General features: G+C 53.3%; 5 protein-coding genes across 5 annotated transcripts; 3 read left to right on the top strand and 2 right to left on the bottom strand.

The window, feature by feature from the left end:
- Nucleotides 1–32: 32 nt before the first annotated feature.
- Nucleotides 33–1,088, bottom strand: N7498_003251 (transcription factor SUA7; the record flags this gene model as incomplete). The annotated part of the gene is made up of 1 exon (XM_058450313.1): nt 33–1,088. One exon carries the CDS (start codon nt 1,086–1,088, stop codon nt 33–35), a length of 1,056 nt encoding a protein of 351 aa, XP_058309775.1.
- An 819-nt stretch (nt 1,089–1,907) lies between these two features.
- N7498_003250 (ATP synthase subunit H) lies at nt 1,908–2,417 on the top strand (the record flags this gene model as incomplete). The annotated part of the gene is made up of 3 exons (XM_058450312.1): nt 1,908–1,934; nt 1,992–2,067; nt 2,152–2,417. The coding sequence occupies 3 exons, from the start codon at nt 1,908–1,910 to the stop codon at nt 2,415–2,417; spliced, it is 369 nt and encodes a 122-aa protein (XP_058309774.1).
- Nucleotides 2,418–5,179: 2,762 nt separating this feature from the next.
- On the top strand, nt 5,180–8,672 carry N7498_003249 (DUF1765 domain-containing protein; the record flags this gene model as incomplete). Its single annotated transcript, XM_058450311.1, has 3 exons — nt 5,180–6,027; nt 6,078–7,658; nt 7,712–8,672. 3 exons carry the CDS (start codon nt 5,180–5,182, stop codon nt 8,670–8,672), a joined length of 3,390 nt encoding a protein of 1,129 aa, XP_058309773.1.
- A 364-nt stretch (nt 8,673–9,036) lies between these two features.
- N7498_003248 (alpha-keto acid decarboxylase family protein) lies at nt 9,037–10,752 on the bottom strand (the record flags this gene model as incomplete). The annotated part of the gene is made up of 1 exon (XM_058450310.1): nt 9,037–10,752. The coding sequence occupies one exon, from the start codon at nt 10,750–10,752 to the stop codon at nt 9,037–9,039; it is 1,716 nt and encodes a 571-aa protein (XP_058309772.1).
- Nucleotides 10,753–10,924: 172 nt separating this feature from the next.
- Nucleotides 10,925–13,052, top strand: N7498_003247 (uncharacterized protein; the record flags this gene model as incomplete). Its single annotated transcript, XM_058450309.1, has 5 exons — nt 10,925–11,076; nt 11,142–11,836; nt 11,891–12,272; nt 12,328–12,616; nt 12,669–13,052. 5 exons carry the CDS (start codon nt 10,925–10,927, stop codon nt 13,050–13,052), a joined length of 1,902 nt encoding a protein of 633 aa, XP_058309771.1.
- Nucleotides 13,053–13,147: the final 95 nt, after the last annotated feature.

The following is a 13,147-nucleotide window of genomic DNA, read 5'->3' as shown; positions in this document are numbered from 1 at the left end:
GCAAAGCAGCAGAGGTGTGCCGTTTCGAGCATTTAGCTCACAGGCAACTTGGACATGTCGCCCTTGCCATCCTTGATCCACTCCGGATCAATCAAGCGCTCGCGCTCAGCGTAGAGCTGCTTGTACGCTCCGCGGATAGTTCCGTCACTAACATGTGCCACCTGAGAAATTTCCTTGGCAGACTTGCCGTGACCCATCAGGTACGACGCCATGTAGATGCACGCCGCGACGATGGACAACGGGGAACGGCCAGCGAGATCGCCCATGCTGGTGACATGGTCAGAGAGCGCAGAGGAGACACTGGTAACCTGGTAGGGCAGGTCGAGTAGGTTGCAGAAACGGTTGCAGAGCTCGCTGGGCTTGGTGGAAGTGGTAGTGGTGTAGGTGTCGTTGGGGTCGACCACACCACCCATCGACAGGATCTGGGCCTGGCGGTCGATGTTTTGTTGCTGGAAGAACTTCTCCAGCTGCTTGTAGATACGGCCAATCTCCTTTCGGGTAACTTTGGTCATGGCGAAGATCTCGGTGAATGTGCGAGGCACTTTGCATTTGCGGCATGCAATGAAGATGCAGCCCGCGATGATCACGTCCTGGGACTTGCCCTTGAATGCCTTGGCGTCGTCCACGATCTTGTAGAGCCACTTGGCGGTGGTGGCCACGTTCGTCTGGATGTTAAAGCCATCGCACAGGGCACCGATTTCCTTGTAAGCCGCAAGAAGCTGCTTGTTCGCCTTCTCGCTAGACTGCTTGTTCTGAGCACGGTAGAGGTCGCGAGCACGGCCCGAAGCGCCACTAGCGATCGAGGTTTCAAGCTGGTCACCGTTGAGCAGCGGGTTCGAAGCATCTCCGACACGGGATGGGTCATCGTTGTTTTGATCGTCGTTGGAGAAGGTACGCCATTCGGAATGCATGTCGATCTCGCGATCAGCCAAAACCAGGCCGCAGGAGCCGCAGACAGTCTCGTGGGAGTCAGGGAACTCCAAATTGGGAGGCACCTCCTTGCATTCGGGGCAAATAATGGTGGCGGAGAGGTTTTTCTTCCACGGGGTGGTCGCATCGGACCCCGCTACAGCAGGCATGGCAGCCATTTTCTTCGCGTTTCGGATATCCTCAAAACGTTGCGTCTGTCTCTTGGCGACTTTCCTGGCACTTATTCGATGATTATATTTGCGATAACAACGAAACCACAGTGGCGAATACGTCTTGACGGTGGTGGTCTGCAAACAAAAGATCCTTCTAGTGAGCAGAGCTCAGTAGGGAACAGGAAACGACGGCTTGTATCCTCAGGATGCGAGCCACTAGATGCACAGTCATGTTAGTCCATCGCTTTCACCGTCAAAGGCAAAGACGAGCCAAAACAGGGCCATCGGACGATTCATCCGCAACGCGAAAAGACTCCTCTTTGAGGCTGTCATTACCTTTCAGATCGTAGCCACTCGCAAGTTGAAGTTGATCACCCCCCGGTTGTGAAAGAGCGCTGGCAAAGCCTTTGTTGGAAACGAAAGGTCACAGAAGCCTCGAAGCCTCGGCGTGTCCGACCACGATGAACCAGTCAAGGTCTCCGTAAGAGGTATCTCACGAAAGAGGTCGCAGAATCTGACGGGTCGTTGCAAGCGAGAAGAGCAACGTCGAAAGTCGAGTTCCAGGAAACAAGCAGAGGGGGGAGGGAGGGGGGGTGAATGGAGGGAAGGGGAGATGATCAATCAATGATTACTGAAAGCCGATCCTCAATAAGGCAGCACCAGGCAGGTGTGGTCACGTGTTAGTTGATTTGATGACTCAGCGCCAAGGCACCCGATTCCGAACAGAAGTCGTTTTGATCCTCAAACTGCACGGAACGACGGATCAGATCCATCTTGTTGAGCACCACCCCCTCATCCCCCTCATCGACAATCCCCCCTGTCAAGATGATGTCCCAGACTCTCCGGGCTTCGGTGAGTGCGAAATGATAATGATGCGCCGCTGGACATGGCTAATGCGAACTCTCGCAGCGCTCCCTCTTCACCCGTGCCGCTCGGCAACAGGTCCCTGTCGCCCGCACCTTCCTGACCTCCGCCGTCCGCCGCGGTATGTACCTATAACGATTCTCTCGGACCATCTCCATTGATGGCTACGCAATCCGATCGCCCGTTCGCTAACATACCCTTGCAGCCGACCCCGTCCAGGACCTGTACCTCCGCGAGCTCAAGGCCTACAAGCCCACTCCCATCAAGGCCGGTGACGCCGAGGAGCACGTCCAGAAGTTCGCTCTTCCCCAGGCCCCTGCTTCTCCCGAGGAGGCCAACCTTGCCGGTGAGCTTTCCGCCTACGAGAGCCAGGAGGTCGAGGTTGAGGGCCAGGCCGCCGCCGGTGAGGCCGCCCCCGCCGAGCAGCACTGGTTCGAGGAGGACGAGGAGGAGGCTGCCGCCGCCCACTAAATCTCCTTTTCGTTTTTGGCAAGGTCTGGGGAAATATGAGAGGACGGCATCACTTATCTAGCCGCCTTTCTTGGTCCTGAAGCTTGTAAATTAGACCACATTTGAACGTTGATCCTTTTTTACTATGTTCTCAGCTGCTGTTACATTTCTCATGGGTGACTATCCGGTCGACTCGGTATGCTTGACGTGTAGATTTGATACAGGAACCTCCTACCTGGGCACTTCCCCGGCCCTAGGTCACGCTACTCGCGGACACCGGTTTGCATAAAGATATTGCCACTCAATTGTCCACGAGTGACGCCCAGCCTCCTCATGCATCCGAAGCTATCTAAATCACCGCAACTAAGCAGATCAGCCAGCCTTTTTTGTCCCATGTCTCCCTTCGGTCGGCTCCGGGAATCGGATGACGGTTTTACATTTCGGTTGAAAAAAACAGGCATGGAGAGAGTGATTCAAATATAGTACCTCCAACCCTTTTAGAAATGCCGAACAGATAGCTAGACGAGGTGCACGGGAAAGTCGATGCATACTTCGGACATGCCTAAGCCTGGAAATATGCGAGAAGTCGCAATTGAGAATCGAATCGTTTGCAGGTACATTTGACCCAATCGCGACTGGTCCGACGCATACCCTAAAATAAGAAAAACCAGCTATTATACGGAGTACATAGAACTCAGTTGGAATTAGAGCAGTGAAAGTAATAGACGGCGCCGCCCGAAAGGGATTGAGACAGCTCTGACGCCAGCGGCTGCCATTAGTAGATATCTAGCATACAGTACTTGATCTGTGCAGGTCATAGATCTGGGCTATTGAAACTGTCCTGTCAGGTTTGCAGAACATGCGTGTTCATCATGATCAATAGGATATCTCCGAACAGGGGAAGAACCCAGGGGAACCTACCACCCTCTATAGATTACTCCGTATAATCGAAAAACTGGTTTCCACGAGAACAATTTGCTCCGTAATTACCCGAGTCAATTGAGGAGGCACGAAAAAAAATCAAAAGAAAAAAGATATGACAAGAGTGGGATTCGAACCCACGCCCCGTAAACGAGATCAGGAAACCAATGTTTGGTGTTAAGGTGGACCTTAACCTGACGCCTTGGACCAACTCGGCCATCTTGCCTGGTACTTGTTATTTTTGTCCAGAATTGCCAATATGATGGCTATCCTCGTGGAAACCCAGAATTCAAGAAGATGAGGCGTCGGCGTCGACCATGTTCTTCTCACCAAGCCATCACGGTGGATCCGAACGCCCTGCATCATTCCGTGATGTGATGCATTAGTGGAGAACGCGAGCTTATTTCCGTGGCTATCTCTGTCTCCGAATTTTGACTTTCTTTTTTGGCTCGGCGTTTTCTTTGTAGGGCGGGATGGGGCGTTCCGCAACGAACTATTGGGTACACTCGCAGATCCAACCTCTCCCGATCCGCAATAGTCTGGGCAGGGGTGTGACTATTAGTGAATAGTCAGAACTTGCGCATTGCACAAAAGTCCCTGGATACACTGGGGCAACCGAGCCAAACCCAAAATCCACGGCAGGCATAGGGGGCTCATCCATCGCTATTTAAGCATCTCCCAGAACCCCTGCAGCGCGGATTGTGATCGGCTGGACATCGTGATCCGAATAAGCATGCACATCGCCATGTACATGCGACGATAATTTGATTGTGATCCTGGCCGGACATCGTGAGAACTGGACATCTGAAAAACTGGAAGGATGAACGAGGCGAACGGGCTATTTCCCTTTTTTGGAGGAGAATGCGGGGCAGGATACACCTTTGTCTGCTTTGTTCGAATCTGCCCTATACATTCCTCGCCCATACAGGTACAGTAAGAATGTAAAGAAGCCAAGAATGACACCCATGGTTCGAGAGACAGTCGGAAGTGGCGGATCGGGTAACGAGTCAATAAGAAGTTGAGGTACACAACTTTGAACACTATATTCCCCCACGGAGTCCACATCACTGGGTGGTTGCCAACGGGGCTGAATCGACTAAGGCAGCTCCTTCGTATGCTCAGCCTCTCTCTGATAATAGAAATGGGCGAGATTACGCTAGAATGATGGCTACAGCTGGGGCAGCCATGAATGGGAGGATCTCGGTGGAGCCCGGAAGTAGCGTGTCTCACCCATAGCAAAGGGGGGAAGAGAGACTGGAGACTTGAAAATGATTCTTCGCGTTCTCTGACTTACCTTCTCCAGTTGTTCTATCTCAGTAAAAAAAAAAAAGAATTTGTGTTTTAGCCTCTACAAACCTCTCTACCTCCGCCTCCTCCCCCTTCCATTGACCCCAGCAATTATTTCCCAACCTCTATACTCCCTCACTTCCCCCGCCCGAACGGACCCTTATCCTTGCACCCTCACGAACCGCCCGTTGTGAGGAGATCCCCGCTGATCAGTTGCTTCATCGGACCCAGTGGCGCCCTTTCTAAGCGGGTGTGCAGCTGCATAGGCGATCGATCTATCCAACACTTGTCACCGACTTCTCTCCCTGCGCGCTTGCCGTTGAGTGGACCCGTCCTCTATCTGACTCGTCCGAGCTTCTGTCGCTAGCAATCTCTTTATTGAGAAGGCCCCCCGTTTGTTGTGGTGCCTTGTTTCCCTTCTTCGCCTTGCAATGCAGCACTGAGAAATCATACCGACGGGAATCTCTGGGTGCATGGAGGAGCTGGCCTTCTTCAACACCTCTCTCACGTCCACGCCCCCGGAGGAAATGTGCACTCGTCGACAGTCGCTCCCCTGACCTACCTCCCTCAAGACCATGCCTTTGCCCTCCCTCGAGACCCAGAGCAGCTACACCAACGACGACGGGAATGCCTTGCTCCCTCGTGCCGCCAGCTACACTGACCTCCCTAGCCAGGCCGTAGCTGACCAGCCGAGTCTAAGGCGAACCTTCTCCGACTACGCCGTCCCCACCCTGTCCGACTCGCCGACGAAGGAAAGCGTGGCCGCTGGGAAGGACATTCTACGACGGACATCCCTACGCTCCAAGAAAGAGCCGCCCGCAGCCGTTTCGCACTTTACGCTGTCGTCGTCGGAGGACCTCAAGGACACGGAGTCGCTGATCCCCAATGCTTCCAAGGTGCCGGAAACTAGGGCGCCGGAGCCGGCTGTACGGCCGTCAAAGAGTCGCTCCATGTCCGGGCGGATAGTCAGCCTCGCACGGAAACCATGGAGCTCTTCTTCGCGATCCCCGTCCCCGTCAGCCAAGAGATCGAAGCAGCGGCCTGAAGAATCCCCTACCACAACCCCTACCAAGACTGGACGAAAGGCGGAGATGACAGATTCAGATTCGGAAAAGCCCTCACGCAAGCGAACCATTTTGTATAAACGGCCGCGGCGGCCAATGCTTGCAGTGGTAGCGAAAGGAGGGAATGAAGAGACTCCTAGCTCGCCCAGCAGCCCGTGTGGTAACCCGCTACGGCAACGGACGTCTTTCGACAAATTCACGGCTTCTCTCTCCGTTTCAACACCGGTTCTCCCGCCGATGCCCAAAGGGGCCGCAGCAAAAGCGGCGGCAGCAGCCTATGTAAACAGTGGAAGTGATCATTCGCGCAAAAAAGACGAGCTCTGGGGCATTTTCCGCGGCCTCGAAGCGGATTATCAAAAGTGAGTTCAAAAGGTCCCAGTTCTATCATCGATTGCTGACCAGATACCAGGTTTCAATCCAAATCGAGCTCCTTGAAAGCCAATGTCATACGAACCTCACTCCTCCCCTTTCTCAGCCGCCATCATCTCCATGCATCGTGCAAGAATCTACGACCTGAAGACTTGGATCGCCGAGTGAATATTCTCAATAAATGGTGGATTGGCATGCTGGAGATGCTCAATGGCAAGAACAACCAGTCGATATCTGGAACCGACAGACCCGTCTTTCTGGAGGCAATTGTGGGCATCATGACTCGACCGGAATGGCGTATCCCCTTTCCCACCGTGCATCCGGACGGCGGACCTGCAGACTCGTTGAAACATGCTTCAACTTCAATATCAGAAACGTCTGATGGGTCCGGTTCGTCGGGATCGGGCTTTTTGGTTGAGTCGATTCATCATAACATCCGCAACATCTTCACTCAAAATCTTCTGTCTCAAATGCAGTTCGTGGTGGAACGGATGTCCATGAGACATGCTCCAGCTAGTCTGGTGGCCTTCTGTGGCAAAGCATGTGCGTACGCCTTCTTTTTCTGCCCCGGAGTAGCAGACGTTTTGGTTCGTCTGTGGAGCACACCCCCTGCTGTATTCCGTCGCATTTTGGTGGATTCTGCCAAATCTCGACTTGGCAATATGCGACCATACGCCCAGGAGCTTTCTTTGAGCTTCCCTGCGTCCCTACGGCCTCTGGCCTTCAGCTCACATGGACATTTGCTGCGATATTTGCGCAAGAAACCGGAGGCACCTCTGAACACCGCCAACATTCCCTGGCACGGTCCGTGGATAGCACGCTGGTGCGGCCGCGACACGGATCTTTTCTTTGTCTTTGTGAAATACATCCATATTTTGTACGCCGAGTACTTGCCGCCAGAGACAGAGAAAGCCATGCGGATACTGGCGCCCGGCCTGCTTCTCATCCATGCGCAGCTGCTGGTCGCTCTGGAGGACACAATCTACAAGCAATCGATGCATTTGATGACTGAGAACACTCATTCTGCAGCCGCAATCACCTTTGATGACTTGATTGAGTCACCAGATGCCTCGGCTCAGGCTCAGGCTCTCGGAGGTGGCAGGAACAGTAATCGATCCATGGCCGAAAACCGTCTGATTATTCTTCTGCGAGATTTCCTCTCTGAATCCTCTGCGGAACCAAACCGTGCTCGGTTGCTCTATGCTGAGACTTTCTGTGGAATTCTCAAGATCTCTGCGCAGCGGATTTCTCTATTCGACCACAATGCCTGCTTTCTTCTGTGTGACTTTATCGAAGAGATTATCCCGATCATCACGCGATATGCCCAGTCCATCGAAACCGAGTTGTTTGATTGGAGCTTCTGGTTGGATGTGTGTCGGCGGATGATGCAGAGCAATAACTCTCTGACTGAAGTACGGGTGTTTTCTTTCCTATACTGCGTCTGGGGCACCTGGACTGCCGTTGATGAGAGGAAAGCTGGACTATGTTTGGACTTTTTGTTACACGAGCCCGTCTTCTACCATTACTTCAACCACTGGAGTCCAATGGTACGCGCCTACTTCCACCGTCTTCTGTGCTGGCGACTCGGTCGTTTTAACGGGGAGCCTTCAGCACTCGACTCGTGAGTTTCCACTATCTTCTTCCATTGCCATACCCACTAAAAAAACGAAATAGTACAATATATGAGACTCTCTCTGAGCGGCTTCTCCGAGTTTGGGAGTTTTATATTGGATTCCAGTCCAAGGCTGAAGAGGGCCTTACTGCGCCTTTGTCCTCTGCTCCCTGCACGCCAGCCCCAGGGCGCCGAATTATCATTATTCGGTGCGACAATCAAATGTCCCCGGTGAACCTCTTTGTCTCTTTCGACCGAGTTGTTCCACCAACCCCTACTGACCAAGTCATGACGCACCGGCGGTCCGGCTCTGCAGACTCGACTGGATCGGATGGCCAGCCTGTCAAGAAACGATGGGGTCTTCTTCGGGCCATGTTTGGCAACTCAAATCTGCGATCCACAGATAGTGCAGGGGGTGGCAGCAGCTCAGATGAATCTGAAGGCGGCGCCGATCTGACAGTGATGCCCGAGAGCAAATGCTTGGAGAATCACGAGCCGAGCCCGAACAGCAGCACTGACCAGCTCTCCCGACCTAAAACTCCTCACCAGTCGTTCTTCTTCAAGTTCTCCCTGGAGTGGATGGACCGGCCACAATGGCCCACTAAGAACAAGCGGCTTTTCACACCCTGCCTCCCAGTCGCTTCCCAACTACACGTGCAGCACCGGCGCTCTCGAACGAAGTCAATCACCGAGTTCGACACAGTATCAGAAGGGGTGTCCACCGCAGAGAACACCGTGGATGAAAACCCTTCGGAAATCTCGACAGAGAAGGACCTTCCAGAACCTGTTCCCGAACCCCAGCCGAGGGCAGCAACCACCAAAAACTCCCCGCTTCCGGAGCTGCCATCCGCACCCTCCTCTGATCACCTCGTCCCTAGCAAATACGCAGGCCGTGCCCTGGCCGAGTGGGCACACATCGTCTCGGAATGCGACGGTTTCTTCGCACGACGACGCGACGAGGGTGTACCAACCGATCGCATGGTCGAAACGCCTACTCTGGGCGTCGACAGCTTCAGGAAATAGGTGCAACCCTTTTGAAACACGCTTCAAAACACCCCAACACTTCCGATCAAATATAGACGCCTCACGGCTTCCTGAGACCTGACACGCTTCGTGTTTAATACCGTTGGCTTCTTTTTACTTTTTTCTTTCTTCACACACCGTGTGCATCGCGGGATTTGGGGCATAATGTACCGGCGTTCAGAGTCTTCGATTTCGGGGCTGGCTGTTTTCTGTTTTCTTTTTGTTTGGAAGCGAGCGCACCTGTGGTAATCATAGAGAGCAGATGATCAATTGAAATAAAGAATCAAATTCACAATCCTATTGAGCTCTATTCTCCAAGTCTTATTTGTTGATTATATAGCTAGATCTTCTAATCCGTGGGGGTTTACTTGCCTTCCTTCTCCTCGGCCTTCTGCTTATTCAACAGATAAAGCAACGGCCCCTCCACATCCTCCCTGTCCATCATCACCTCGAGAATCCGTACTCCCTGCCCACTGTGCACGCGCTCATTCTTCAGAACCTCCCGCAACTCGCCACAAGTCCGCGCCGTAAACGTGTTCTGTGCAACGTGTTCCTCGTCCGCTCCGAAGTAATTCAGAGCCTGCGTATGCCGCCAGAAAGGCACGTCGTTGTACGCTTGTTTGCGACCGTGAATTACACGCTCGATCGTGTAACCCTCATTGTTGATAATGATGATCAGGATATTCAGCTTTTCCTTGATCATCACGCTGATTTCTTGGGCTGTCATCTGTATACTGCCGTCCCCGATGATCAGGGTCGTTTGGTTCGAGGCACCGCTTGCTTGGTTCAGTTCTCGCTTGGCGAGGGCGGCACCTAGTGTGCAGGGAAGCATGAAGCCGATTGAGAGCCAGGTTACGGCGCCGAAGGTTCGGGCTTTAGGGGGTAGTTTGAAGAATCGGCCACCGTAGGCTGCTGTGCCGGTTTCTGTGAGGATGATGTCGCCTTCGCCGAAAATTGGGTTGATGAGGCGGTAGAAGTTGTTCTGGGCGACGACGTCTGTGTCTTTGATGTCGCTGGTGGTCACCTCTTGCTTCGGGGGTCCTCCTTGTCTGACGACTCGGGAATCGTTCTCGATTTTCTTCAGTAGGTCGGCCAAGACGCGAGCGGGGGACATATCCTGGTAGACATCGCTCTCGATTTGAATGGTACTGTCCTTGAACGTGATCGCGGCTGCGTCCTTGGGGATTGTGGTCCCAAAGTAGCTGTTGGTGTCGCTGTAGTGTGGGCCAAATGTGAGGATGAGATCTGCGGACTCGAAGTATTCCTTTGATGGCTCGTCACCAAATCCAGCGGCATACAAGCCGTACACGTTGTCGTAGGATTCATTTACGAGTCCCTTGCCGTAGACGGAGGTCCAGGTGGGCCATTTCGTCGTTTTGATGAGAGTGTCAAGCTGATCCAAGATTCCAAGTGCTCTGCTTTCGCCATCCACCAAGATGACGGGTTGTTTGGCGCTGTACACTCGATCCACAATGCGGGCTAGGACCTGCTCCTCATGGTCTGGGCTGGGCACCTCTGGAATACGGATAGGGGTCTTCAGGTTTGCCGCCGAAACAAGAACACCGGGCATGTCATCGGGCAGTTCAAGATACACAGGCCGGCTGTGGATGAGCGCTTGCTGCAAGATCCAGTCAATCTTATCTGGCGCCGTGAGCGTGTCCGCCAGCGCAGTCTGAGCAGCGGTGATGTGAGTAGCCATGGCAGCAAAACGACCATACTCGCCGTCCGCGAAAGTGTGATGCATCAATGCACGCGAGGTCCGGAGAGGCCGCGGAGGGGTGCCAACGATGTGGATGACGGGGGATCTCTCAGCGTAAGCACATGCGATGCCGTTTGCTGCAGACAGCTCGCCGACGCCGAAGGTGGTAATCAGCGCCGATAGGCCGTTGATGCGAGAGTAGCCATCGGCGGCATACGCAGCGTTGAGCTCATTGCAGTTGCCCACCCAGTGCAGGCCAGCAGGCACGACGTAATCCAGCAGACGCAAGTTGTAGTCACCGGGGACACCGAAGACGGAGCCAACACCCAACTGGCGCAGTCGGGTGAACAGGTAATCGGCCAATTTGATGTTATCCGTCATGTTGAGTATGTTGATGTACCTGGTGAGATGCAGATGTAGGTGCAGATCGCATGTCTTATAAAGCCACTCGGGGTAACTATCAACATCTCCCCGCTCCTCCCCCACATCTTATCGCCGACTGGCCGATATCCCGTCGGTAGCCGAGGAATTTCTCTGCGGACAGAACTCCGCAATGGCAACGCGCCTGGCCGCCTGCGAGACTTGTCGGAAGGCTAAACAAGCCTGCGATCACGGGCAGCCCGTTTGCTCGCGCTGTCAAAGCAGCGGAGGTATCTGTATCTACCGCACGGCGCCGTTCAAGCGGAGGCGCACCGAGAAACCGAGGTACGAGTGACTCGAAACTGGGAATTGGGACTCGGGAATTGCGATATTGACATTTGACCCTACAGTCTACGCTCGCCAGACCCGTCGCCATCCTTCAGTCCCAGGCGAAATCCGTATCCGAATCCCGGGTACTTGGGCTCGTCCAGCCATGCCGCCATTTTCAAACATATCGCGTCCGACGACCACAGTCACAATGCCCCGGAAACGGAGGCGCCGCAATCGGTCGGTGACAACTACATGTTGCTGCAAGGTGCAGATGTCCTTAGGCACCTGCTAACCCGTTATCCACTGTCTGCTATGAAGGAGCTGGTCACGTTCTGGTTAGCCAAAGGAGCCAATCTGGCCCTCGCAGAGCCGTTCGTCGCACGATGTGCCGAGAGCGTGAGTCAGCTCTTTACACTCCATGATGACAACTGGCATTTGGTCTATGCGCGACGTTTACTGGAAAACTCCGCCAAGCCGCTGCAGTTCAACGAGCACTCCGATCTCGGCACGTTCTCGGCCCAGTTTCTGGATCATAATGCCCGATGGGAAACGCTGGGGATTTTCTTTGCGGCCGTGAGCAGAGCTACCATTGATATACCCTTCTTTCCATTGCTTTATACAGCTGAAGAAGATCAATATACGCTGAGGAGACTTGTGACCAAGCTGAGTGATTTCGCTCTGGAGGTCTCCCTTTCTCTAGACTGCTTGAATGATCTGCAGTTGATTGTGCAGTATGAGAATTTCATTGTACACTCCTACGTGGATGGTGACCAAAGTGAGTTCCATCTCTCTCTACTCCAAAAATCTCGATTACTTACCAATGAACTAGGCTACCACTCGTGGCGCAAACTTGGTGATGTAATATCCTCAACCTTTGCACTTGGTTACCACGAGAATTTGGAGACCAAACCGGGAATCCCCCTCTTTCTGATGGAACTGCGCAAAACTGCATTTGCCAGAATCTACTCCGCGGACAAGAACATTGCAATCTTTCTTGGGAGGCCACCGCGGATGAACAAGCGTTTCTGCCATTTCCAGATCCCGTTTGACCATCAGACGCCGGGCCAGAGCAGCTCAAATGAATGGGATCCGGATTCGAAACCTGGGTATAGAGCAGATACGCGCTGGTCTGCGCTCTGCGCTTTCCTGAAAGAGGAGGTGTGGGAGTTGTTACAAGATAAGCATGATGCTGCATGTGGCCAGCGGGCGAGGTAATGTCCCCCCATCTCTAAACCGCTTGATATAAGCACTAACATGATGATCTAGTATAATTCAAAGAAAAGCGGAAGAACAATGGGAGGCCCTCCCAGCCCACTTTCGGCTAGAGAGCAGCCTGAAACAGTGCGCTCGGAGCCCGTTCGAGCGAGACTTCCTCGCTCATGTGCGATTGACACATCTACACGTCCTCTTCCTGCTTCGTCTGCTATTGTTGAATACACTCACCGAGCCTGATATTCCAATCATTGAAACAGCAGGGCAGATGCTCGCCCTCGTGGTCGAAATAATTCTCCTCCGTGAGCAATTGACCAATTCTGGGACTGGTCTTATCTGGAAGGTACATTCACTGGCCCAATGGGAGTATGGTATTCAGAACTGATAAACTATAGGTTGCTTACTACGGCCTCCCAGCTGCAGGAATCCTCCTCCTAGCACTCCTAAAACAACACCCCCATGCCCCGGGGATATCCCGCAACAAGATCCTCCAAGACCTAAGCGTGTTCGTCGCAGAAGTACAAATTGGAACTATCGTCAAACCTGGCGACCCGAATTATGCACTGCTGTCCAAGGCCACGTCGACTATCCAGCGGTTCCTGGATTCCTTCCACTCGGATGCGGGGCAGCCTCCTCTTGAAGCAGGACACGAGGAAGGCAGCGATGACTGGGCGGCGTTGCTGAGCCAGGATCTGTGGGATGCCGAGGCTGGGTTTTGGCAGAGTTTGGCGGACCATCCTTCTTTGTTGGCGTTGGATCCACCGCTGCTGAGTGTTTAGGACCAAGGTTGATTATTTGTTTGATACCCCCAGTAGTTATTCCAAATCGGAACTACGATTCAATACTTGTGAAGAAAATATTTGAGTCATGTCAT

The sequence above is a fragment of the Penicillium cinerascens genome (genome assembly GCF_028974065.1).
Source record: "Penicillium cinerascens strain IBT 15544 chromosome Unknown contig_24_segment0_segment0, whole genome shotgun sequence".
NCBI classification, from domain to species: domain Eukaryota; kingdom Fungi; phylum Ascomycota; class Eurotiomycetes; order Eurotiales; family Aspergillaceae; genus Penicillium; species Penicillium cinerascens.
Note: the sequence above shows the minus strand (reverse complement) of the source record. Positions and strands in the feature narration are given on the sequence as shown.